General features: G+C 50.8%; 1 protein-coding gene across 4 annotated transcripts in view; it reads right to left on the reverse strand.

Annotated features, from left to right (window-relative positions):
- The window catches only part of MAP3K1 (mitogen-activated protein kinase kinase kinase 1), a 36609-nt gene that overhangs the window by 2259 nt on the left and 6657 nt on the right, over positions 1-27693 (reverse strand). For all 4 annotated transcript variants that reach the window (XM_072135662.1, XM_072135680.1, XM_072135689.1 and 1 more), the window contains exons 2-19: positions 13816-13966; positions 12639-12833; positions 12328-12528; positions 10323-10439; positions 9395-9543; positions 8879-9000; positions 7172-7253; positions 6903-7086; positions 6211-6495; positions 6005-6126; positions 5830-5921; positions 5485-5674; positions 3695-4943; positions 2661-2813; positions 2355-2517; positions 2141-2272; positions 1913-2055; positions 1703-1834 (exon numbers count right to left, since the gene is read on the reverse strand). In XM_072135662.1, the coding sequence (XP_071991763.1) occupies positions 1703-1834; positions 1913-2055; positions 2141-2272; positions 2355-2517; positions 2661-2813; positions 3695-4943; positions 5485-5674; positions 5830-5921; positions 6005-6126; positions 6211-6495; positions 6903-7086; positions 7172-7253; positions 8879-9000; positions 9395-9543; positions 10323-10439; positions 12328-12528; positions 12639-12833; positions 13816-13966 (3862 nt within the window). The remainder of the gene's footprint in view (positions 1-1702; positions 1835-1912; positions 2056-2140; positions 2273-2354; positions 2518-2660; positions 2814-3694; positions 4944-5484; positions 5675-5829; positions 5922-6004; positions 6127-6210; positions 6496-6902; positions 7087-7171; positions 7254-8878; positions 9001-9394; positions 9544-10322; positions 10440-12327; positions 12529-12638; positions 12834-13815; positions 13967-27693) is intronic.

Genomic DNA, 27693 nt, shown 5'->3' on the forward strand with positions numbered 1-27693 from the left:
ATCATCCTGCCAGGACCCTATGATAGAAGATCAGGGCCATTGTCTCATGACCCTCCAACAGCGGCCAATATATTGTCAGGAATGTCTGGCTGCTGATATGTACCTCAACAAAGCAATACAGAACTTCTCATAGATGTATTTTGGTAAACTACCCAATATTCTGCAACCCACAATTACAGAAAAAACATGTGTGGCCAACCCCCTTTAATAAATTTTCGCAAAAGCCTATGGCTCTACGTCACAGTGTCTCACCGGACCATTACAGATTTGGGTCACAGACGCTGGTCTGCCTATGAGGGGGGAGCACAGGCCTCCTTCTGGCCCGGTGCTCACCGGGATCCAGTCCAGGAGAGCACACGGACCATTGAGAGAGCCCTAATTCAGCAGGAACGTTCTAAAAGAAGGGCTCAATCACACGTGATGAGCACGGGTGAGCACAGGTGCAGGAGGAAGTGGGAGGGGTGAGCGCTCATCACCCTCCTCTTTCCATAGGCAGAAGAGCACCAATCACGATCACCATGTGCTCGCCACGCCGTTAACGGGAACTATTGAAATTATGGGGGCCCTGATCTGGTTGCAAATCATGCGACCAGATCACGGCCCTATTGCGGCTGTGTGAATGAGCCTAAAACTGAGGACGGCTGCACATAATCAGTGATCAGAAATATTGGAGTGCACCGGGTTTATTTTACACCTTCCAGATTGTTCTGTATGGGGAGCAGGAGTGGAGCGATGATCTTTGCCCCAGACGTGATGGAGCCAATGCAGACGTAATTCAATGTGCCGCAGGTTACGCGCATATCGGCAGGAGGTTACTGACCCAATTAATAAAGTGGATTCTGGGTGTGTGTCTGATCGTGCCATACTAGAGGCAATCATTGATTGCTCTTCATTGGATGGATTCTACACCTCCAGCATCGCCAGAATTTATATCTTGGACAAGATTGAGGGAATTTGTATTTTGATACAAAAACTATTTGAAGAAATGTTATACAAATAAAAGAAGAAATTAGGCCGAATTCACAAGACCGTATGCGGGACGCATTTATGGCCGTAAGCTTGTGGTGGTACATACGTCCCCCATAGAAGGCAATGGCTGCACGGAGCGATATGTACCACTCCGTACACAAACATCTTTCCCCGCATGCACAACCTTGCGCCATGCATCTCTATGGAGAGGAAAAGGGTCACACCTCCTCCGCTGCATCACGCCAGACATATACCACCCAGCAGGCATACGATCGTGTTCATTCATCCTTACAAAGTTATATGTACCCCATGACCTGTATAGCAGAATATGATGGCTCCATCTATATATCCATATATATACTGCATAAAGCCTTACTATTATCTAGGGGCCATGGCTAGATGGCTCCGCTGACCTTGGTAGGAGGAGTTTTCGGAGACTTGTTGCTGTAGTCTGTTGCCTGGGCTTATTGCTATAACATTATTACTGGATTGTGTTTGATTTGTTGTGCTGATCTTTTTCAAGCACTTTACCAACTCTACTCATGTGTCCTGGGGACTCTAATTGAATCCTAGAACAGTGTCCGTCACGTGCGGACTATGTGACTCGGGGTAGATTTTGGACCCCCATCAGTTACAATGTTATCCCCATTGTGTAGATAAGGGATAACATTAAAACTTGTGACTCCATCTCCACTGCATGGTGTATTGGAGTCAGTATGGAGATTATTATTACCTTGAAGATGAGTGCCAGGTGGTTGGAGTGCTTCTCTGCATTCCAGGGTGGTTTGGCGCAGGACATCTCTATGATGCTGCAGCCGACGCTCCAGACGTCGCAGCTCCTCCCATACTGCTGTCCCCGCAGCACCTGGAAGATAGAGATATGACATCCTGATGTGTCACAGAGCAGGCATTGACATCGCCATACACTGGCACTACCACTTACCTCTGGTGCCATGAACGCAATGGTCCCCAGCAGTTGACCCTGGAATTCTCCGGCACCCGTGCCCTTCGAGGCCAATCTTGCGGCTGCTCCAAAGTCAGCGATGCGCAGCCGCTGTCCAGTGCTGTCGATCAGTAGATTGGCACCTGTCAAACAGAAAAGCAAAAGTCACATCATAGCGAAGACTCATCACCCAGTGACTACTGCCCTCATCATCCATCTGCACCTCACCTTTAATGTCCCTGTGTATGATCTGGTTCTCATGCAGGTAGGCCAGTCCCCGCAGCAGCTGCTCTGTGTAGTTTATGATGACCGATTCCTTAAAGGCGCCATATTTGCTCAGGAGGTGAGCGACGGAACCGCCTGCAAAATGGACAGAATCAAGACCCGGCACCAGGACGATTCCTGGACGCTCAGTGGGGTCGGGGGGCACTACCAGTATTACCTGCCATCCACTCCACAAACAGGTTGTAGTTGTTCTTCTCACAGGTGGCCCCCAGCATCCGGATGATATTGGGGTGACTGAGGTGGCCCATCATGCGGATCTCCTCCCGCAGCGCCTCCACCACCTCCTCCTGCTCGCTGGACGTATTCCTGACATATGTGACCTGCAATAAATGGGAGAGGATTATAGTACAAGGGCAGCCGAGAACTTGTGCAAACATTGGGAGGCCCAGCCGGGTATCCCTCATATACCGCACACACCGACACACTGTACCCCAGGACGTGACCCCCTTAGCCAGTGTCTCACCTGTTTTACAGCCATTAAGGTGCCTGTTCCCACATCCTGAGCCTGGTAGCAGGAGGAGAAGGCCCCGAGCCCGATCTGCTGGCCCTTCAGCCACTCGCCTTCTTCCCGATAGTGATTCTTGGCTTTGGTGTGCCCGGGTAGGGTCTCTGGGGTCTGGAAGAAGGAGAGCACAGTGTAAGAGACTGTGCACACAGCGCAGTCACATCCGATGGAAGCGGCGATGTAAGTGATGCTGCTGCCTCCAACCAGCATTATACCCCAGGGCAGGTCAGTGGTGGCAAGGCTGGCAGCAATCACAGACAACAACTAGAATGAAGAGCCTGCGGGTGTATAAAGCAGGATACATAGCTTCATGTATGTAGACTCTGAGCTTTCCCAGAGACCCGAATATCTCCCTGGTTCTACCCTTATCCAAATCTAAATCCCAGGGAACCAGGAAAACGTGGGAGATATAGAGGTGGTCATATTAATGGTCACAGGTTTACTGTCAAGGCAAAGAGAAAACCATGATACTGCATGCAATGGACCTTGAGAGATGTATTGTCATAACCTATGTGTATATGGCCAGTAACAGCAGGACTGTGAAATAAGTGCACTGGGGTTGTGCTTCACCGCCCAAACAGAGGGGTAGTAAAGAAGCGCAGTTCACAGTGCACAATGGTGTAAAGAATGCGTCCTCAGTGCACTTTGAGAAGCTACAATTCTGGAATAAAAATATCACAGTCCTGCTGCTACTAACATCATACACAAAGGTATGATTACACCTGACACTGGCTGCATTAGGGTTGGATAATTTCATTCTGTACTTGTGAAATTTGGTTCAGTACCATGAATTCTGTTTTGCTGATCACAGGCCTCCTTGCACAGCATATACATTCACCCGACCCCAACCCTACAGACTATGGAAGCAGGTAGTAGCTTACTCCATTCTGTTCTAAGTTAAACGCAAGCATCCTCAGCCCAGTCAAGTATGCATGTGTATAACAGGAGTTAAGAGGAAAAGCTAGCTATTTGCAGGTGCATGTATGACTTACGTCCTGCTGGATGATGATAATGTCCTCCCCATTCTCCACCTGTAATTGGGGTATGATGGGCAGTGCGTCTTGAGACGCAGACATGGCCAGAGCAATGGCCAGCGCCTCCTCCTCTTCGGCCTCCATCTTCTCCTTGCACTTCTGGTTATGGCTGACATCCTCCTTGTAGGTGTTGTCGACCTCAGCGCGCTCAGGTGACAGGACTGCGACCTCTGACTTGAAGGTGACTGTGCTGTCAGCGGCAGGCAGGGACGCCTCCAATAGATCCTCCATGCTGGAGTTGAGTTCTGTGTTGGCGTCTAGGCGGCTCTTCTCTTCCACTGGCGTGAACACAGTGTCGTCACTAGGTATAACGGCATGGGTACTACTACCCCCAGCATCACAGGAGTTCAGCTCCAGAGTCAGATTGGCTTTAGGAGATTCCGCAGCTTTGCCCATGCCACCAGGCGTGGGCCGGGAGGGTTTTGGCCTGTGGATCTGTGGGGATGGCAGTGGTCTAGCTTGGGTAAAGACTGGCGAGAGTTTTTCAGGTTCCTTCCCCCCTGAATGCTGCTTCTGGATCTGAAGAGAAAATTTCCTCTGAGTCTGGGGGGAAGCGGAGGAAAGTTTAGCGGGAATAAATCCTTGAGGTTTGGGTTTGGCGACTTCGGGGGCAGGGCCAGCTGTCCCGGATGGAGCGGAGGAAGGGGAAGGCAAAGTCTGGAATAAGGATTGGGGCTGGGAGGAGGAGGGAGAGTTCAAACATTGGCTAAGGGGTCTGCGTCTAGTCTGGGGGGCCGGCTTTGGTTGTTCGGTTGGTCCCAAGGACGTGGCTTCTAGCGCCTCTGTCAGGTCCACGGGGCTGGAAGCCACTCTGGAGACGGCGAGGTCCTTCCCAACCTTCCCTGATAGCTGCATAGTATGATCGGGGGAGTTACTTTGTGAGTCTACGGGAGAGTTGGCAGGGGCAGACGGGTGCACAAAGCCCTCCCTGCGCTGCTCATAGGCAGCCGAGTCCTCCAGGCCTTGCTGGATCACCTCCACAATGTCCATCTCCTCAGCGATAGCCATCAATCGTCTCCGCATGCGGCTATAATGTGTGGAGCTGGTGGCGCTCAGCATATCCAGTAACTTGACATACACATGGGGGACACGGGCCACCATCCGCGCCGCGCTCAGGAATACTCTGCGGGACAATTTACCAACCATCGAATGGGAATTGTCAATGGACTGCAATGCAAAATTCAGCAGAGAGAGCAGGCTTCTGTACCTGGAAGAGAGGAGAAGCAGTCACTAACAGAGGTGACAAGGCACAGGGTGGGTTAAGAGGGTCTGCTCTGAATAACAGCAGTAAGAGGATCCTGGCTGAATACTACAGCAAAAGGGAGAAGCTATGGAAGAGTTTAAAGCAGAAAGCTAGAAGCGCAGCAGTGTGAGGAAATGTCACTAGTACAATCCTGGAATAGAAAGCCATATTTCACAGTCCTGCTGCTACTAATATACACAAAAGGTATGGTTACACATCTGACCAGGGACAATGCCTAACACTGGCTGCAGAAAGCACTAGTGTGAGGACAAATCCCCCAGTGCACTTGGGGAAGCTACAATCCTGGAACATAAATACACACTAACTGCAGTCTGCATGGTCACTCCTGACAACAAGTTTACTGAAAAGATATAGGTAGGTAGAGCTGTGGGTCCAATCATGTGAAAATGATACAATACTGGTTGTCCTCCCCTCTGCCCTTGTAGGGGTTCTACCACTTCTCCCCCGATAGTTATATTCCAATATGACCCTGCCACTCGCGTACCTCTCCACTGCGGCATCGGCCTGGATGATGTCTCCACTGATGATGTGGGGATAAAATTCAGCAGGAAATTCCAGCAGCAGCCGGTCGATGAGACACAGGCGGCCCAGTAGCTCTTGCCAGTTGTTAGACTCTGACTGGGTGGCCAGGATACAGTTCAGGACATATTCCACACCACCGATACCGATGGAACCTGGATCCGGATAAAAAGCGGCAGATTAGGTCGTAAATTATTGCAACCAAAATGACGTTAGCCGTCACTTTGCCCTTGTGACAGAACAAAAATCTGCTATTGGGGCAGAGGATAGGAGGCATGTAATCAAGGTAGATGGGGGTGCAGATACTGACCAGACTTGAGGATCTCCCTTCCCACCGCCAGTTCCCCGGCCTGTCCTTTGCATAGCTCCAGCAGTGTAGACACAGACAGCTGACTCGTGCGGCTGCAGAAAAAGGAACATACTGTAAATTCACGCAACCCATAACCAGTGTCTCCATCAACCACATAACCCCCCCCAGACATCACCTGTTGGCGTCCGCACACTTAATCAGGATGGTTTCCACCACGGGGTTGAGGAGTCGTTGCAGCTTCTTGCGCTCAGCCGTGGTGTGGCAGGGGGTGTACACCAACATGGCTCGTAAGGTTTTCTACAGAGAGGAAGTTCCCGGTTAGGATTTGAAGAACAAGCAGTGGGGGACACACAGGAACAATTACATCAAAAGGGGACGCACCAAAGCAGCGACGTAGACTTTGTAGACGGGGTCCCCGCACACCATGGAGAGGACGCTGCAGCACGCCTCCACCACCACGTCCCCTGAGATAGTGGACTGAGATGAGCTGCCGCCAGCATGGGGCGCCGTGCTGCCAGGGGCGCTGCCAGTGCCAGACGTTCCAGTGCTTTCACCATTAGCCAATAGCAGCGCCCCGCTGACATCATGTGACAGGCGACGCAGAGCCATTTCTCGGATATTCCAGTTCCGGGAGAACAAGCAGCCGACCAGCTCCAGTCCAAAAACCTACAAATTAAAAAGTGTTTTTAAATCAACTTTATTATATTCCCATTTTATGTTCACGTCAATGCATTTCGATGCCATCTTAGAAAAGGAGCAGCATGAATTCCTTTACATTGAGACTAATTTGTTAAAGGGTTGTCTGAGCTTTATAAAAATTATATAGCAGGTCTGAGGGGGCTATAAAAAAAAAAATAAAAAATCTTATCTTCACCTCCCCCGATGCTCCAGTAGTCCTTCGGTACTGTCCAGTACTGTTGTGCCCCAATATAGCATCACTTTCAGCATGTCAGACATGCGGAAGTTGTCAGGCCGGTTATACATTTTTGTAAAACGTGGACAACCCCTTCATAATGTTTCATGTTTACATTCCGGCTCCATCTTGTATGTGTGTATGTCCCAGCCAGTGGTACCTGAATCCATGGCTCAGCCATGTTTTTGTACGAGGGAGGAATTTGCTGGACCCCATAGTGAGTCAGGTTCAGATTGGGATCCTGGGTCCGTCTTTGGGATCCGGCTGTTGGTGACTGCAGGAGGGGTGGTTGCTGAGCAGCGCGGAGGATTGGAGGAGAATCAACAGGTGTCGGCAAGTCATGACTGCAGACAGAGGGAATAGATATTATCCAGATTTTTAAAAAAAACAAAAACAATAACACAGCCCACTCATGCGGTGGCCACTTACCTGTAGAAGTCCTGAGATCTCCATTTAGAGCGACAGAGGGGGCAAATGAGGGGCTCCCGATTCCTCCGGCATTCCTCTGCCCCTAAAAGTACACACAAGGACAGAATGTATGGGATTAGCAATGAGCGGCTGTTATCAGTGGGTCCTATCCATTTACAGCCATAAAGTGCCCCACACTGACCGCTAATGGAACTACTGATTACTCAAAATAATCAAGGAGGCAGAGTCCAATTTATTACATCTACGCTATAACTGATGATCAGGTTTCTATGGATTTGTGCATTAAACATTCCCCCTAATCATCGCCCTGTTCTCCATTTATTTCTATAGGGCTTCTGATCTACTGGTGAACTAGGTGTCCCAGGAGTGAGACCTCCTGTGATAAGATAAAACACCCCTGTCCTAAGTATAGGTAATTAAAGTATTTTTAAATTTAATGCTTAAAAGGGAAGAATCTCTAAACGTTGGTCATGCCGCACCACCTCTGGCAATTCATCAATAAAATGAATCTGGCTTTAGAAAAACATTCATGACCTACAGAATGTCAAAAAAATCTTGAAATTAATCTATGACTAAAAGACTAAATACAGAATTATGTGGATCTACACATGTCCACTAGATGGCGCCACCTGCACACACTACTTTACATAGAGGTCCTGGGGCAGGAGAGGGATTTCGGCTTGTGAGTTGTGCGGGTGAGATGCAGAAATAAATATAGCACCGGCCTATTCTGCAGCGCCGCATACAGAAGATCATGGTGCTGCAGAATAAGTAGGTAATAGATGTCAAGTAGTTGTTGGAATTTAGGGATGGGCTTTGTTCTACTGATATTGATACAGGACATGGCCCGGAGTCTGAAGCTGTGGCTTGTTAGGGTCTAGAACATACACAGGCCACAACTTGCCCATCTTCTCATGCTTCAGTTAAAGGGTGTTACCGGCACTGTGCTAGTGATCCCCTATTCTTAGTCTACGTCCTCCAAATCAGATAGGAATCAGGAAACGGTCTGACCCCCTCAGAGGTCCCCTAAAGTCATATGCAGAGAATTGCTTTAGTGTCACTATAGCGCTCACCAAGCACAGTGCTGTACAGTGGATAGTGGCTGCAGATGTTATTGCAGCTCAGCCTCATACACTTAAATAGGACTGAGCTGTCACCAGGCCATGAGACTGATGGATGTTGGTAGAGGGAGAGGTGGAGTTTCCCTTAAGTGTGTGATCGAATGACCAAGCAGGTGCTCAATCCATTAAAAAAAAACACTGTGCATCCGCAGACCCCTCCTCTTGGTGCACAGTGCAGCTGCAGGTCCTGCCTCGAGGATATAGCGGGGAGCACAGTGCAGCTGTGGGTCCTGCCTCGAGGATATGGGGTGATTGGGGGGTTTAGGTGTTCGTGGTGCAGCCTGCCTCTAGGATACGAGTGTGTACACACGGTGCAGCTGTGAGTCCTGCCTCGAAGATGTGGTGAGGAGCACAGAGTGCAGCTGCAGGCCCTGCCTCGAGGATATGGGGTGATTGGGGGGGTTTAGGTGTTTGTGGTGCAGCCTGCCTCTAGGATACGAGGGTGTACACACGGTGCAGCTGTGAGTCCTGCCTCGAAGATGTGGTGAGGAGCACACAGTGCAGCTGCGGGCCCTGCCACGAGGATCTGCCTTTAGGATATAGGGGGGTGCGCACACAGTGTCATGCACAGGATCGGGTGACGTACAGATGGACATGCAGTGGTGGTGGAGCTTGTTTCTGCAGCCTTCTTCACATACAGTCAGGCTCTCTTCATCCAGCATCCCCAGTAAGCAGATCGGACACATCTGTTCATCTTCATCTTTTATACTGCAAGGAGACAGACAAGGGATGATGAGTAAAAATAGCAGTATATGAGGAAAAACATACATTAAGTGCGCAGGTGTAAGGAAAACAGGAATATCAGGTAGGTCTTTTCAGGTAGAAAAGCTGCTGGAGGAAGGGTGTACATTATTTCACTATTTCTTGCTAAGACCGAATTTGAATTTAAGTTGACAACATGTGGGATATCTTACACTTAAGGGAGTATCTTAATAAGAGCCGCACACCCTAAAGGAACATTTAAAGGAAACCTTTTGCAGCTTTTTGGAGATGAAATGACAACAATGGCAAAATAAAGTTTCAAAACAAAAATTACATTCCTTCTAAAGAACGTTCCAAGATAAGAGGATGGTGGGGGGAGGGGCACAGTTTTGGTACAAACCTGGTGTCTGCGCTAGAGGTGGATGTGGTGGATGAGGATGATGTATGAGAGTTGGACATGCGTGATACAAACTTCTGGATGGTGTTACGAGATGGAGCTTTGATCCTTGAGCTACGTCTACTGTGATATTTCTGGAACAAACTTTCAACCTAACAAAAAAAAAAAAAAATGAAAATAAATAATAATAAAAATAAATCACCATGAAGGAATCGTGACGAGCAGTGAGGAAACCAGCGCGGAAGAGATGGGAGAAGAACGGCAGAAGCCGAGCATGGGCATGACACTGGAAGATAGACCAGAGCGAGTGCAGACATGGCTATAGAAATGTAGAAAGCAGGAAGGATCATCAATGTGGAAGTAACTGATCAGCAGAGTGCTAGTCATGTGTCCTCACACTGCTGTGCTCTCAGCTGCTTCACAGTCCCTCCTATCTGCCTGCAATAAAAGGCTCCCGATTCATACTAGAGAAATTACTGAGAGGGGATCACCTGTACAGCATCCACCAGAACAATCCTGGAATATAAATGCATATTTCACAGTTCTGCTGCTACTTACATACATATTAGTATGATTACACAGCACACCAGGCTGCAATCTACAGGGTTTATTGTGGATCTGGTGCCTTTTAAAAGGTGTTTGCACTGTAGGAAGTTGTCACTGGCATCAGCTGAGGGATCAACACTGTATCACACCGAATCTAGGACTAGACAGCCCCATATGGCGGCACAGTTGTCTTACATCATCCTCATGTTCCTGTAATCCTATGAGCTCTTGGTTAAAGTGAAGCTCATTTTACACATTTCGTGTTCCTAGCGCCTGGAAGTAATTATACACCAAGTTGTCTTTCTCCTTCCTATGCTGTGTGGGGGGAAGAGGTCGTCTACTTTACAATCATTGCCCTGAAACAATGAGCTGGGGATTTTCATACTTCAAAGTTCTTCAAGGTTTTCCTCCACAGCATCGTATCGGAGGGCTCCAGCTGAAAGACACGCAGCATGACGAAGAGGAGATGGATGCAGAATGTGCCCCGACCGCAGCTGCAGGTCTGCAAGAGAGCAAAGGGTTAATTATAGCAGATCTGAAATGACAAGAAGCAGCACCGCAAACGTCACAGCTAGAGAATTAGGATGCTACATAGTAACACGGCCCTGCCATTCTGCTCCGGATACTAGTATAATGATGCTATAGAGAAACACAGCTCTACTATTCTGCTCCAGATACTAGTATAAGGATGCTACTGAGTAACATGGCTCTGCTATTCTGCTCCAGATACTAGTATAATGATGCTATAGAGAAACACAGCTCTGCTATTCTGCTCCAGATACTAGTATAAGGATGCTACTGAGTAACATGGCTCTGCTATTCTGCTCCAGATACTAGTATGAGGATGCTATAGAGAAACACAGCTATGCTATTCTTCTCCAGATACTAGTATAAGGATGCTATAGAGCAGTGGTGGTGAACCTATGGTATGGGTGCCAGAGGTGGCACTCGGAGCCCTCTATATGGGCATCCTTGCCATCACTCCAGGGCAGGGTTTGCCAGACAGGACTCAAGGCCTCTTGCCGTCGCAGGCAGCTCAGGACCCTAGAAGGAAGCTACAAGCATAATCCAAACTTCTTCTTTCTACTGTATTGGTGTCCTCAGGTGCCTATACAATTTAAACCTGTGAAAGAGCAGGGAGTAATAAGTTACTGCTTAAACTATCGCATCGGCACGTTGCGAAAAATATGTGAGTTTTGGTTCTTGTTTGGGCACTTGGTGTCTAAAAGGTTTGCCATCACTGCTATAGAGAAACATGTCTCTGCTATTCTGCTCTAGATACTAGTATGAGGATGCTATAGAGAAACACGGCTCTCCTATTCTGCTCCAGATACCAGTATGAGGTTGCTATAGAGAAACACAGCTCTGCTATTCTGCTCCTGATACTAGTATAATGATGCTATAGAGAAACACAGCTCTGCTACTCTGCTCCAGATACTAGTATGAGGATGCTATAGAGAAACACAGCTCTGCTATTCTGCTCCAGATACTAGTATGAGGATGCTATAGAGAAACACAGAGCTCTGCTATTCTGCTCCAGATACTAGTATGAGGATGCTATAGAGAAACACAGCTCTGCTATTCTGCTCCAGATACTAGTATGAGGTTGCTATAGAGAAACACAGAGCTCTGTTACTCTGCTCCAGATACTAGTATGAGGATGCTATAGAGAAACACAGAGCTCTGCTATTCTGCTCCAGATACTAGTATGAGAATACTAGAGAAACACGGCTCTGCTATTCTGCTCTGGGACATCATACACCCCATGACGGCGCCAGAACAGAAGATCCTGGCTGTGAACACGACCTCACTTGTCCCTGGAAGATTATGGTGTGAAGAAGTTGGCAGCAGGTGAGTGATGTAGAAGGCGCCGGCACCTGTAGCCGCCCCGCGGGGACATTGCTTTCTCGCTCTTTGTTTACACACAGTTCTTTTCCCACGACTTGATGAAGCAAATAATTGTATCAGAAGATGAAGTGTGAGACACACAACATTCCCAGGGGAGAAGGAGACAGGAACCTGCACAGCGCCTTGGAGCACCCACTGTCAGGTCATCACATTGTGTATCAAAGTTCACTCCACATATTGTCAGGACATTAGCAAGACCGGGTTCACTGGACTTCAAGATGGGAGAGTTGTCCTGCAACGAGGCGGGGGCTCCTTGCACCCTTGTGCTTTGCAATCAAGGTTTGCTTAGGCCCATACATGCATAATTTGCCTTTGTGCAATCGCTCAGGTTGCTTGCACTATTTAAGCATCCAGATCACAAGTGCAGTGCCTTAGGTGACACCACCAGAGATGCCCACTGCGCCATCTATGCGGTCTACATTGGCCATTCCTATAACCAGCATCAATCTAATCATCTTTTACGTGAGGATCCTTTTACACACCTGAGGTCCAATAAACACTCGGTACTTGTTATCCGGACTGTCGCCTCCAATCAGGAAAGAGTTGGGGCCAATCTGCTGCAGCAGGTACAGCCGTGCTCTCATCACTTTGTTGACGCGACGACTGGTCTCCTCAGGACTGTAGGGCGAGAAGCCGTCAGGAGAAGGAGCCCTCCGGGGCGGCGTAACACGGCCACTCTGAAACTGGGAAAAGCACAAAAGGTTTCCACATTAATAAACTATGCTACTCCTCATGGAAATGCATCATTACCAACAGAAATTAGAGGTTCTGCAGCAGCTGAAGAATAACTTACAGGAACTGGAGAGAAGCCTCTCCTCCGTGATCCCGGAGACTCCGGCTTGGACTTTGAAGAGCTGGAAGAGCTGCTGGGCGAAGGACTGTGCCGCCCCTTTAAAGAGTGTGCAGACCCATTCACTGTCCCCTCCACAGACGAGTCCGACCTGGAAGCTTCAGAACCATCCGCCTTCACTGGAATAGGTTTAACAACCTGCAGCATAAAGAAAATAGGCTTAAAAAATGTAAATAATTTGAACAAATCAAAGGACGGATTCAGATGTGGAGGATTGGACTGATAATTCCACTCCACAACCAAATGGTTGAGAGTATCCCCTGCACACCTAGATGAAATTTTCCAAAATCTAGGGTCTTACACATGCTCACACCTGATCTGCAAGTAACTGTATTCAGTAGTGAGATCCCTGGAGATTTACAACAGAAACACCTTAAAGGGGTTGTACCAAATTTTAGCATTATCCTATTTCTACAAGATTTGTTCCCACGATTGTGAGGGGCCAGGTCGACCCCACACTGATCATCTTTAACAATAAAAACTCCACACAACCCCTTTAAGGGTAAGGCAGGGGAACTATCCGTGGATTTTGTCATTCTGCATACTCATGGGGTAAGATCTGAAGCCTCGAACAGAAGAATCCAGCAGAACTGAACATTTCTAGCCTGGACAAATTTACTTGTCCTGGATTTTTCAGCACTTTCAAAATCTACCATTATTCAGCTATAAAAAACAAAAATATAACACCTTCGCTACTCGGTAGAAGAAAGTGAAAAAGAAGCCGGATCACCCAACCTTCGGATCATCTGGGCTGTACACTGGGCTGGCCGGTCTACCACTTTTCCATTATTCAGCTATAGTTTTGGTCCTGGCCCAGCAGTGGACATAAACTAGAAGAAGTGAAGATCCTGATGGCCATGTTTGGATTTTATATGATGTGTGAAGCTCCAGCCTCTCTACAGTCCTGTACTCAGACCTCACAGCATTATAGGCCAGTAGGATAAATGGAGTTCAATGAAACACTATGCTGCCACAAGGTATGTATCACCCAATCACACATGGCGTCTGAATGAGTTCGTCCCAGGCTGCACATCTATAGTTGGGCTCATTGCACATCTACGTTGAAGGGGATGCAGAGACCTGGAGCCGATCATATGAACATTGTAAGAGGTGCACTTACCACTGGACCTCGCCTGCTCCTCCTCTCCAGCCATTCGTGCTTCCAGGCTGGCATACATGTTGCCTTGAGTTTCTCCCTGATCATGCGCTCCTCGGGGCGGTCGTCCATCTTCTGCAGCCCCCGGAGTGTTTCTTTATTCTCCATGTCACGGCTGCAGGAGAGATAATAGAGGAACCTTTAGAGAAGAGCCGATGCCCAGGACGTCCTGTGCCACACACAGCCCATCACATCACAATTACTGGCAGATTATTTCTGGGCGGCTGGAGCGCAGCACGTAGTATGCAGCATTGGGAAGATTTGCTTGTTTGCTTTTTAGAGCAGAAGTGCTGCGGGGCACGGGAGATGCTGGGAAGCAGTGGAGACTATGCTCCAACTAAATCAATAATAAACAGACACGGCTGCTGCAGCACATCCTGCGGGGAAAGTTGATGCTGGGCAAAACCTTCCTGAAATCCATTACAGAGCACTTACAACACGGCACCTAAACTCTACATCCATCCAGGCCTGTAGCCAGAGACAAGACTTTTCATACCGCGCCGACACATTGTAACGCCACAGACTATATCCAGTATTGTTACATCACTGCAGTCACACAATGTTTCAACAATTTCATTATATATCCCATAGGCACCCAGCTTTTAGGGACTACTGAACGGCAAAACTTCCCTGGCTGCAAAGATGTAGGAGACAGTTGTAGCTTATTTTAGTGTGACAAGTCCTGTTCTGTGCATTCAACTCTTACACAGACCATCCCCCTAAAACACAGCTACCTTCTCTAAACAAAATAAACTAACAGCGCCACACCTCCGCACAAGTTGTGTTTGGTTCGGATGTGAATGGGGCTCAACTGCAATACAAGACTGGACATGACGAAATGAGTGGCGCCACTATTGAAAGATGTGACCCACAAGGCCTGAACCCACCACTCAGCTTTCCCAGGTTCAGATAACACAATAATATGACAATGTATAGTGAACTGAGCAGAAACATTGCAACATAACTGCTCCGGTGTGGGACGCCCACGCTGCTATGTATTGTAGGGTGTGATATCTGCGCTGACAAACACTAAATCTATTGAGCAAACTGAGTGCGAGACCGAGACGTCCTTGAAGGATGAGGGGGGAGCATGCAAAAGAAAAAAAAAAAAAAAAAAAAAAAAGAGCATTGCACACTGTAACAGCACAGCAGAAGATTAAGCACAAGGAAAGCGCTGATAAGACCCGGCATATGGCAGCCGCCCCCTGAACACAATCCTTCCTGGAGAGAGAAAATCCCTTTCAATGGAGGAGGACGGGAAACTGGATAAGAGCGCGGCTTTGTGCGGACGCTAAATGTTGTACGTGATCTCTGCTGACTAACTGGAGACACTGGTCTGTGCACTGGGGGAAGGGGGCGCCGCGGCCTTAAAGGAACCACCTGAAAGGGGATTAACATTGCTCAGATCAGGAGTGATACAATGTAACATTCTACCTCCACCTGAAAGACAACTGATACATTGTATCAACTAAAGGAAAGGAAAGATAAATATTTTAAATAAATCTCAACAAGAGGCGGAGCTCACAGGTGCCGTTCAGTATGAGGGTCCCCGGACGTCATCTCTGAAGCAGCAGGGTCTCATTCACATCTCGTTTTCTAAGCTCATGTATAATCCAAGTCTGTATGGCACATCATATTTACACAATGGCCGCAACGTTGTATATACCCCACAAAGAGAAAACAGTGCCTCCAAGGTGGTTGCAGGGTCCCCTTCACATAAGAATAGGGATATATATTTAGACATACACTTACACTAGTCATACTGCCTCCTATTGGCTTGAAACTGCAAACTATATGTTCTGTCTGGGGGAAAAGCTGGAGCCAAGTAACAAGCGAGTCCTGAACAGGTCCAGCAGCAGATTACGGAGACTTACTGTATAATCTTTAGCGTTGGTGGATTTCTATCAATATGTAGGTGACAACTAATGTGGACTCCATTAATACACTTGTAGAGGTTGTCACCCAGTTGTATTATCCATTACTTCCATGGGGGTTCACACACATTACATAAAAACCAAGAACAAAGAATGAACAAGCTCGAACTAGACTGAACGGAGGCGGCTTCATCCTGGGACCAGTCATAACTCTTATTACATACAAATAAATCTGGGCGGCAGGTAAATTAATAAAATCTTCAACATCAGAAATCCTTGAAAGGTAATGTAGGTGCAGCCAGTGTTATGTATTGTCCCCGGGGAGACCTTTGTGTATGCTGTTAGTAGCAGCAGGACTGTGAAATTTGGATTTATTTTCCAGGATAGTACTTTGGACAAGTCCTGTTTTCTCAGCAGACAATATGAAATAGTGGCCCTAAAAGAGATGCAGAATATATTTTAGCAGCTACAACATACACAAAGGTGTGATCTCTCCAGGGACAATACCTAATACTGGATGCAAAGGGCACAGAGCACAGCAGTGTAATTATACCCCCCCCCCCCCCAGTGTACTTGCAGAAGTTACAATCCTGGAATATAAATACATGCATCACAGTCCTGCTGCTACCAACAACATAAGTCTGATTACACATCTCTCCAGGGACAATACATAACACTGGCTGCTGTCTGTATGACACACCTGCTGACAGGTTCTCCTTAGCCCTGTAGTAGCTCTGCTGCACAGAATGAATATAATGTAGATAGCATAAGGTCAGCCATTGTATCGCCCTGTATTAGTCACATCCCCGGGGAGGAGCCCCTAGTTGTGTGACATGTCAGGAGCAGCAGCACAAGGGTTAATGTTGCTAAAAGTGAAATAGAAGAGCTGCTTCCTTTTTCTTTTTTAAGGAGACTTTGTTTTCTTTCTTGTTCAGATTTCCTGCACGAGAAAACACACAGCGACAACAGCTGCGCAGTTCCTGTCAGCGAGAAACACAACCAGAGGAAGTGCTCCAGAGCTGCGCTCCTAGGGGTGGGGGCAGGGGGGACAGCAGGGGCGGCTAACGTGTGGACACGAAAGTGAAGCCTGGGGCCGCACCGTGCTGATACACTGATACAATGTGACACATAACAGCCAGGCTCAACAAAGTCACCCACAGGGAAAGCCGCAACATCAAACCCCTGTGTCTGGGGCCGAGCAAAACATGCACCCAAAACGGTGGCGATCAGGGGACACACAAAACACAGGGCTCAAACCTGCAACAAATAAGGCCCCAAACATAGGATTAAAGAAAATTCACTAGATATAATTCCTTTATAGAGCGCACACAGATTACACAGCGCTGCACAGAGCTCGTCACATCAGTCCCTGTCCCCATGGGGCTCACGATCCAATGCAACAAACAGAATATCTGATAGAGGTGCACGGGGCTCCAGCACAAGTTATACATGCGTGGTACATGCCGTGTCTATACACCTATGATAAGCAGCATTATATTTTATTATACTGTCCAAGAAGAGACAGCCTGACCTCTACTACCCCTATTATAAACCCTAAATAGCATCCCCTCCCCTCACCATGAGACTTGTGCACCAAAATAAGGGACTAGCAAAATTATTACGTACAATGAAGACTAATGATCACCTATTCATGCAAAAAGATGAAGCACAAGCTAACGTGGGGGCACCCAACAGCACATGGGGCAACAAGTGACTTTTGAGGCCAGCAGCACAGGGGTTAACATCACCCCTCAAGCTTAAATTGCCTTAAAAAAAAACCCTTAGTTTTGTTTGAAGTCTTCCTGAACCCTGACAAAGGATCCTAATTGCAGGTGGTCGGCCACAACGTTTGATCCTTTCTCCGGCGCTTTACTCATGCTCCGCTTTTTAATCACCCAGATCCACCAGGTCCTGTGCCCGAGCCCGTTCCCCACCCCCTGACCTGCCCTTAGTCTTTCATGTGTACGGCGCGGGGCTAATCTCCAGTTTCCTCTTATGCCACAGTCTTTTCAGAGATTTTCATTTGTGACCTTCGCAGCAGAAGACCCTCACAATGGAGTCGTCCCCCCCCCCTCCCGAGCAAATAAATAAAAAAAAAACGAAATTAAAACATTGTCTGGGAACGTCCAAGTGCCTCGTATCTGAGCCTGTGCCACCACCAGGTGAAGAGGGAGGGAAGGAAAGAAAACCCTCAAGGTCACGGCAGGGACAGACTAATAAAACGAGGGAAGAAAATCCAACCGAGCAGAAGACATTCAAGTGATGGCAGCGCAGCAAAATAAGAGGGGAGTCCGGAGAATGCCAAATTGTTCATGGCAGGACACGATATGTGATGTTACCTGAGCAGTGCATGCTGGGACATTCAGGGATCCCACAATGTTACATGGAAGACCTAGGCCCATACACAGGATCAATCATATACTGTAAGATCCTATACATTACCCACACATTCTTACTCCCAGGATGGCAGAGCTCCAGGCTTCTGTGTGATTAGCTAGAGCTCATATGAGGGGAATAAGATGCGGCCTCCACTACAAGCCAACCAGATAACCCATAGAACCAACATCATGGCAATATCAGGAATATAGAGGCCAGGACTGTGAAACCAACACAGAAGGGGAATATAATTCTATGCTGATGTCATGACATGGGCACAATGTCCAAATCTGAGTGGCCACAGCTACGGGCACCATTATGGTCGCTTCTGTTGTCCTGCAAAGAGGCCATATAGGAGGGCACAGAAGGAAACCCAGACGAGACACAGTTCTACTCTACCTCATGGAGAGATGTCCTTGGATCCAAGATGCCGCAAACATCTTCAGCGACTTGCTCCCACACTGCTGATCACTAAAGGGGTTCCTCTTTTAAGTGGCTACAAATGGACAGAATGTGGGCCACGTGACCTAGGACAGTATTCACATGACTAAAGAAGAGGTCAGCGCCAGGATTTCCCAAGTGCATCACTTACAGTTGTGTACACTATATGGCATGATACACTACTATTCCCACTATTACACTACTTCTCCTATGCTACACGATACACTACTACTCCCACTATTACACTACTTCTCCTATGCTACACGATACACTACTACTCCTGACACATCTTATGACTTGCAGGCATGCCCTGGGAGAAGGGAGGAAAAAAAAAAAAAAAAAAAATCTCACCTCCCTCCCTGTCGGGGGGAGAGGGGACCACAAAATCCCACAGTGCACCTCACATTCTAAAAGATAAATGGGACCGACCATTCCTAATATAGCATTTTTAGGTCGCATTCACGCGACCGTATGGAAGACGCGCGTACATCCCATAGACAGCAATGGCCACATGGAGAGATAGAGTACCACTCCATATACAGGGAAAAGATAGGACATGTCTTATCTTCCCATGTGTTATGGCACCATGCAGAATGGATCACTACGGAGAGGGTCACCCCTCCTCCTCTGCATGGTGCCAGATGTACGCCCGCCAGTATATGGCCCAGCGGACATACGTTCGTGTGAATGTAACCTTATAGTATGGAGGTACTCCACATACAGAAAATGATCGTAAATGCTACAATCTGGAATGTTAATCCATATTTCACAGTCCTGCTTCTACCAACCTCTCTCTACAAGGACAATACACAGCACTGGTTGCATGGTGTCAGCACTGCGGCGTTGTCCTCCCTGCTCTCCCCCCGTGTGCACATGTAATGTGTCTGAAAACATTCTCTAATATCACGGCTGCACGATTTCCAGGAAGAAAGGACGCTTTACAAGCTTTGGTGAAATTCCACATTGTGGATGAAGGAGGCTCAAGGGGCAACAAAGAACTTTGAGGAAATATTTGAGACAAAACTCGTCACCTAGTAAACACTATTTATGGCATTCCCTCCTGGTATACAGTGTACAGACAAGCATGACTTCACCCCAGGAACGTGGTTAATATGTAGATGGTCGCTGCCACCAGTATCTAACACAAGGTCACAACGTCCACCAATACAGATCTACCCAGGTATGACATTCCAAGCAGGAGATCATTCCACAACACACCTGGGAATAGTACAACGTAACAAATATACTCAGTATTGCAAAAAGTACAGCATAACAATGTGTCCTATAGTTTGTTACATTGTACTATTCCCAGGTGTGCAGCACATACACATTTCACCTTTATGTTCTGAGGACCTCCCAGTTTAAAGGCCCCTTTGAAACAGGAAAAGGAAACATTTGTTTACAAAACTGGAGACTCGAGAAGTCACATGCTCTGAGCTGAAGAGAAAAAAAAACAAAACTTTAAACTGATCACATGTCCCAACGTCACCAGAGTCATCCAGCTTAACCGTCGCTAAACCCTCATGGAAAGTCAATCTGTTACTTCACGTATCGTTGAGACTCAATCATGTCCTTATCCGACCGGAAAGAAAAAACACTTAGCATCTTAAGGCATGATCTGGTCTATATACGGGCCACAGGAGGGGCTGGCAGAGCGCTCCCAGTAAATCCAGAAGTAGAAGGCACTAATAATGTTACCTCCACATCAAGAATAGATACCAGGGACACATTTCACTCCAAGATTCTATCCCGATATTTATATTTCCTACACCGTGCAGCCAACAATGCCAAACAAGGTGAGGACCCTACACCACACAGATCTGCTTACACAACCATATATCAATAATGAAATTGGGGGAGAGGAGGAAATCACTCCAAGACCACTGTATAGGACAATGAAAAATCAGCCTATAAGGGGGAATTCACATGTGGTCGATATTGGGAATCAGTCTGTGTGTCCTGAACTGGACCTTAATTTTTGGAAATTGTAATATTTTTGCTCTCAGGTTTTGAATCCGGTCTACAAAATGCTCTGCAAGCAAAATAAACAGGATCTCTGACTGACAGATCTCTGAACCAAGTACATCAGTCAAATTCTCTACTGAGCAGGACCAGCCATGTACTGAGCGGTTCTCATTCACTGATGGCAAGCAGAGAGCTTGAAAAAGGGAGTCCCAGAGTTTCTTTCAAACACACTGGAGTTATAGTCTATAATTATAAAAATCTTGTAAATATTATTAATTTAGAAAAAAAAATTATTCAGGATATTCCTCCTCTCCTATGGTTAGTAGGTATCCCTTAATTTTGTGGGTGCAGAGCTTTCCCACGCCCTTATCAGGATGATAGAGCAGTTTCAGGAATTGATCGGCCTCTGGTTCTATATTTGGATGCTCCACTCTTTGCCCCCAGGCCGCCCGCGCTCACATTTTTTCCCAGCACCTGATTAGGTGCACTGCACTGACCGACTATTCAACTTTACATAACCCTGAGGTCAGTTTCGGGTCCCGGTGCCGAAACTGGGACACAAACCAAACATTCCAGGCATGTAACAATACTCCCTGCTCCACATAGAGCACTGCGGCCATGGAGCAAGCAGAAGGACCAGTAGCACAGTGGGGAAAGAGGTTCTGTGCCACAGAGTGACGGCCCCAGCAGTGCAGTGCTGAGCGTGGAGAGAGGCGAGTGACCCAGCAGTGCAGTGCTGAGCGTGGAGAGGGGCGAGTGACCCAGCAGCGCAGTGCTGAGCGTGGAGAGGGGCGAGTGACCCAGCAGCGCAGTGCTGAGCGTGGAGAGGGGCGAGTGACCCAGCAGCGCAGTGCTGAGCGTGGAGAGGGGCGAGTGACCCAGCAGCGCAGTGCTGAGCGTGGAGAGGGGCGAGTGACCCAGCAGCGCAGTGCTGAGCGTGGAGAGGGGCGAGTGACCCAGCAGCGCAGTGCTGAGCGTGGAGAGGGGCGAGTGACCCAGCAGCGCAGTGCTGAGCGTGGAGAGGGGCGAGTGACCCAGCAGCGCAGTGCTGAGCGTGGAGAGGGGCGAGTGACCCAGCAGCGCAGTGCTGAGCGTGGAGAGGGGCGAGTGACCCAGCAGCGCAGTGCTGAGCGTGGAGAGGGGCGAGTGACCCAGCAGCGCAGTGCTGAGCGTGGAGAGGGGCGAGTGACCCAGCAGCGCAGTGCTGAGCGTGGAGAGGGGCGAGTGACCCAGCAGCGCAGTGCTGAGCGTGGAGAGGGGCGAGTGACCCAGCAGCGCAGTGCTGAGCGTGGAGAGGGGCGAGTGACCCAGCAGCGCAGTGCTGAGCGTGGAGAGGGGCGAGTGACCCAGCAGCGCAGTGCTGAGCGTGGAGAGGGGCGAGTGACCCAGCAGCGCAGTGCTGAGCGTGGAGAGGGGCGAGTGACCCAGCAGCGCAGTGCTGAGCGTGGAGAGGGGCGAGTGACCCAGCAGCGCAGTGCTGAGCGTGGAGAGGGGCGAGTGACCCAGCAGCGCAGTGCTGAGCGTGGAGAGGGGCGAGTGACCCAGCAGCGCAGTGCTGAGCGTGGAGAGGGGCGAGTGACCCAGCAGCGCAGTGCTGAGCGTGGAGAGGGGCGAGTGACCCAGCAGCGCAGTGCTGAGCGTGGAGAGGGGCGAGTGACCCAGCAGCGCAGTGCTGAGCGTGGAGAGGGGCGAGTGACCCAGCAGCGCAGTGCTGAGCGTGGAGAGGGGCGAGTGACCCAGCAGCGCAGTGCTGAGCGTGGAGAGGGGCGAGTGACCCAGCAGCGCAGTGCTGAGCGTGGAGAGGGGCGAGTGACCCAGCAGCGCAGTGCTGAGCGTGGAGAGGGGCGAGTGACCCAGCAGCGCAGTGCTGAGCGTGGAGAGGGGCGAGTGACCCAGCAGCGCAGTGCTGAGCGTGGAGAGGGGCGAGTGACCCAGCAGCGCAGTGCTGAGCGTGGAGAGGGGCGAGTGACCCAGCAGCGCAGTGCTGAGCGTGGAGAGGGGCGAGTGACCCAGCAGCGCAGTGCTGAGCGTGGAGAGGGGCGAGTGACCCAGCAGCGCAGTGCTGAGCGTAGAGAGGGGCGAGTGACCCAGCAGCGCAGTGCTGAGCGTAGAGAGGGGCGAGTGACCCAGCAGCGCAGTGCTGAGCGTAGAGAGGGGCGAGTGACCCAGCAGCGCAGTGCTGAGCGTAGAGAGGGGCGAGTGACCCAGCAGCGCAGTGCTGAGCGTAGAGAGGGGCGAGTGACCCAGCAGCGCAGTGCTGAGCGTAGAGAGGGGCGAGTGACCCAGCAGCGCAGTGCTGAGCGTAGAGAGGGGCGAGTGACCCAGCAGCGCAGTGCTGAGCGTAGAGAGGGGCGAGTGACCCAGCAGCGCAGTGCTGAGCGTAGAGAGGGGCGAGTGACCCAGCAGCGCAGTGCTGAGCGTAGAGAGGGGCGAGTGACCCAGCAGCGCAGTGCTGAGCGTAGAGAGGGGCGAGTGACCCAGCAGCGCAGTGCTGAGCGTAGAGAGGGGCGAGTGACCCAGCAGCGCAGTGCTGAGCGTAGAGAGGGGCGAGTGACCCAGCAGCGCAGTGCTGAGCGTAGAGAGGGGCGAGTGACCCAGCAGCGCAGTGCTGAGCGTAGAGAGGGGCGAGTGACCCAGCAGCGCAGTGCTGAGCGTAGAGAGGGGCGAGTGACCCAGCAGCGCAGTGCTGAGCGTAGAGAGGGGCGAGTGACCCAGCAGCGCAGTGCTGAGCGTAGAGAGGGGCGAGTGACCCAGCAGCGCAGTGCTGAGCGTAGAGAGGGGCGAGTGACCCAGCAGCGCAGTGCTGAGCGTAGAGAGGGGCGAGTGACCCAGCAGCGCAGTGCTGAGCGTAGAGAGGGGCGAGTGACCCAGCAGCGCAGTGCTGAGCGTAGAGAGGGGCGAGTGACCCAGCAGCGCAGTGCTGAGCGTAGAGAGGGGCGAGTGACCCAGCAGCGCAGTGCTGAGCGTAGAGAGGGGCGAGTGACCCAGCAGCGCAGTGCTGAGCGTAGAGAGGGGCGAGTGACCCAGCAGCGCAGTGCTGAGCGTAGAGAGGGGCGAGTGACCCAGCAGCGCAGTGCTGAGCGTAGAGAGGGGCGAGTGACCCAGCAGCGCAGTGCTGAGCGTAGAGAGGGGCGAGTGACCCAGCAGCGCAGTGCTGAGCGTAGAGAGGGGCGAGTGACCCAGCAGCGCAGTGCTGAGCGTAGAGAGGGGCGAGTGACCCAGCAGCGCAGTGCTGAGCGTAGAGAGGGGCGAGTGACCCAGCAGCGCAGTGCTGAGCGTAGAGAGGGGCGAGTGACCCAGCAGCGCAGTGCTGAGCGTAGAGAGGGGCGAGTGACCCAGCAGCGCAGTGCTGAGCGTAGAGAGGGGCGAGTGACCCAGCAGCGCAGTGCTGAGCGTAGAGAGGGGCGAGTGACCCAGCAGCGCAGTGCTGAGCGTAGAGAGGGGCGAGTGACCCAGCAGCGCAGTGCTGAGCGTAGAGAGGGGCGAGTGACCCAGCAGCGCAGTGCTGAGCGTAGAGAGGGGCGAGTGACCCAGCAGCGCAGTGCTGAGCGTAGAGAGGGGCGAGTGACCCAGCAGCGCAGTGCTGAGCGTAGAGAGGGGCGAGTGACCCAGCAGCGCAGTGCTGAGCGTAGAGAGGGGCGAGTGACCCAGCAGCGCAGTGCTGAGCGTAGAGAGGGGCGAGTGACCCAGCAGCGCAGTGCTGAGCGTAGAGAGGGGCGAGTGACCCAGCAGCGCAGTGCTGAGCGTAGAGAGGGGCGAGTGACCCAGCAGCGCAGTGCTGAGCGTAGAGAGGGGCGAGTGACCCAGCAGCGCAGTGCTGAGCGTAGAGAGGGGCGAGTGACCCAGCAGCGCAGTGCTGAGCGTAGAGAGGGGCGAGTGACCCAGCAGCGCAGTGCTGAGCGTAGAGAGGGGCGAGTGACCCAGCAGCGCAGTGCTGAGCGTAGAGAGGGGCGAGTGACCCAGCAGCGCAGTGCTGAGCGTAGAGAGGGGCGAGTGACCCAGCAGCGCAGTGCTGAGCGTAGAGAGGGGCGAGTGACCCAGCAGCGCAGTGCTGAGCGTAGAGAGGGGCGAGTGACCCAGCAGCGCAGTGCTGAGCGTAGAGAGGGGCGAGTGACCCAGCAGCGCAGTGCTGAGCGTAGAGAGGGGCGAGTGACCCAGCAGCGCAGTGCTGAGCGTAGAGAGGGGCGAGTGACCCAGCAGCGCAGTGCTGAGCGTAGAGAGGGGCGAGTGACCCAGCAGCGCAGTGCTGAGCGTAGAGAGGGGCGAGTGACCCAGCAGCGCAGTGCTGAGCGTAGAGAGGGGCGAGTGACCCAGCAGCGCAGTGCTGAGCGTAGAGAGGGGCGAGTGACCCAGCAGCGCAGTGCTGAGCGTAGAGAGGGGCGAGTGACCCAGCAGCGCAGTGCTGAGCGTAGAGAGGGGCGAGGGCCCCAGCAGCGCAGTGCTGAGCGTAGAGAGGGGCGAGGGCCCCAGCAGCGCAGTGCTGAGCGTAGAGAGGGGCGAGGGCCCCAGCAGCGCAGTGCTGAGCGTAGAGAGGGGCGAGGGACCCAGCAGCGCAGTGCTGAGCGTAGAGAGGGGCGAGGGACCCAGCAGCGCAGTGCTGAGCGTAGAGAGGGGCGAGGGCCCCAGTAGCACAGTGCTGAGCGGGGAGAGAGGCGAGAGACCCAGTACTGCAGTGATGTGCAGGTAGAGTTAAGGGACTCAATAGTGCTGTCCTGTGCCGGGAGAGAAATGAAGAAAACAATAGTGCAGTGGAGCAAGGACTGGGACCATTAATGCATTGCAGGGTATATGATCCAGTGGTGGAGGATCTGGGGCCCACCATGCCTCAGTGACATTAGTAACGCTGCTCGCATAGCTCTGATCAGGGACATCTTATGACTAAAACCACACAGGAAACACAGGCAGGCACTGGAGAGAGACTACTCAAAACCCCAGAGTGACCCTGCACAACACACAGGAAATCACATGGTGGCCGAGCATGCACCTCTATCCCAGAAGAGGCCATACTAGCCAATACATCGACTTTCCTAGATTCCTGCACAGGAGCTGGTCTGGTCAGTCACCTAGCTTTCCAAGAGAGTAATAAGCAGCTTGTATAATGGGAGGGCTGCAGGCGAGGCTGGACCGCTGCCAGTCATGTATGGATTGTGCACAGAGCCCGGTTCTGCTGCGCTGCCTCCTGACAATGAGAAACATTATTTATATCAGGCAGGGAGGGGCGCAGCACAGCAGCTCCCAAATAATTGTAACCCCTTCACTGCTGCACAAGCCACAGGATGGCACCAGAGAATCACTGCTACATATCATATGTATAATCCAACACATCAGGGAAGGAGGGGGATGCCGCAGATTTGTTACAATTGTATTTCACATTCTATAAAGTCTACATTCTGCCGTTTCCTGTTACCTGGGAGCAAAGCATTGTGGGAGCCTGGTCACATGACAGTGTGGACATCACCACAAACCCAACATCACCTCTGCTTGTGAGCAGAGAAGAAATATTCACATAGGACTGGAAAGTTAGAATGTGGAATTATACAAGTTGCAGCTCTGGGGGTGAGTGCAGGAGTTTGGATCTTTTTGCTGCAGCTCTGCTTGGCGGTTTGGGTTGCAGGAGCTCATACACTCACAGTCAATCTTAATAAATGATTTGATAATGCACAATACAACAGTTGGTATTCGTAGACATAGGTCAAAGGAGGAGCCCAGAATGACCTCTGCAGCTCTGGGGGCGAGGGGCGGATCAATCCGTCATGTGGCTGCAGCTCTGGGGGCGAGGGGCGGATCAATCCGTCATGTGGCTGCAGCTCTGGGGGCGAGGGGCGGATCAATCCGTCATGTGGCTGCAGCTCTGGGGGCGAGGGGCGGATCAATCCGTCATGTGGCTGCAGCTCTGGGGGCGAGGGGCGGATCAATCCGTCATGTGGCTGCAGCTCTGGGGGCGAGGGGCGGATCAATCCGTCCTGTGGCTGCAGCTCTGGGGGCGAGGGGCGGATCAATCCGTCCTGTGGCTGCAGCTCTGGGGGCGAGGGGCGGATCAATCCGTCCTGTGGCTGCAGCTCTGGGGGCGAGGGGCGGATCAATCCGTCATGTGGCTGCAGCTCTGGGGGCGAGGGCCGGATCAATCCGTCATGTGGCTGCAGCTCTGGAGGCGAGGGCCGGACTAGTCTGTCATCTTGCTGCAGCTCTGGGGGTGAGGGACGGATCATTCGGTCATCTTGCTGCAGCTCTGGGGGTGAGGGACGGATCATTCGGTCATCTTGCTGCAGCTCTGGGGGTGAGGGACGGATCATTCGGTCATCTTGCTGCAGTTTTGGGGGTGAGGGACGGATCATTCGGTCATGTCGCTGCAGCTCCGGGGGTGAGGACTGGATGACACGTCATGTGGCTGCAGCTTTGGGGTTGAGGGCGTGATCAATCCGTCATGTCTCTGCAGCTCTTGGGGTGAGTGCAGGCTCACTCATCTCGGGCAGCGCCTGCAGGTCACCAAATCCTTTAGATCAACAAAGACGGAGGGCAAAAACAAGTCAAACCTTTAAACAGACTCCCAGGTGGAATTTTAGTTCGGAAAGTTTTTTCATGCATTTAAACTTTGTACTGATGTGGGATATGGGAGAGGCGCAGCCACTGGTCAAGGCACATAGATGCCCAGTGGACGGCCAAGGAATGGAGCACGGAACTACAATGTTATATACATGCACCTACTAGGCACCACATATCCATTATGGGCTCCTACCATTTATATATTATGGTCACTTTCAAACACTGGAGTCGCACCATTAGCTCCCTCTAGTGGAGACTGCAGGCAGCGAGAGTTAAGTCATTTATGGCTGTGTCCTCAGGTTACTGCATATACAGAAGTCTGACGGTCTCTGACACATGATGGCAAAACCCAAAGGAGCTACTGGAAAAATTTTTCAAGAAAAACACAACAACCTCCAACCGGAAACCAGTAAGCAGCTGTAGGGTCACATCTTATAGGTTGTGTACCTGCAAATACCCAGTGACCCGGCCATGTACTGTCCCATAGACACTGCATGTGTGTATTATGCATAAGTTATAGGTGACCCCACTTCATATACAATGTGCATAAGCTAAAGCCCTCCAGATAGAAGCCACGGCACCGCCATATATAGGTCCCCATCATATACTGCCTGTACATAAGGTATGCATAACCCCTACAGCT

The sequence above is a fragment of the Engystomops pustulosus genome, chromosome 1 (genome assembly GCF_040894005.1).
Source record: "Engystomops pustulosus chromosome 1, aEngPut4.maternal, whole genome shotgun sequence".
Lineage (NCBI taxonomy): Eukaryota > Metazoa > Chordata > Amphibia > Anura > Leptodactylidae > Engystomops > Engystomops pustulosus.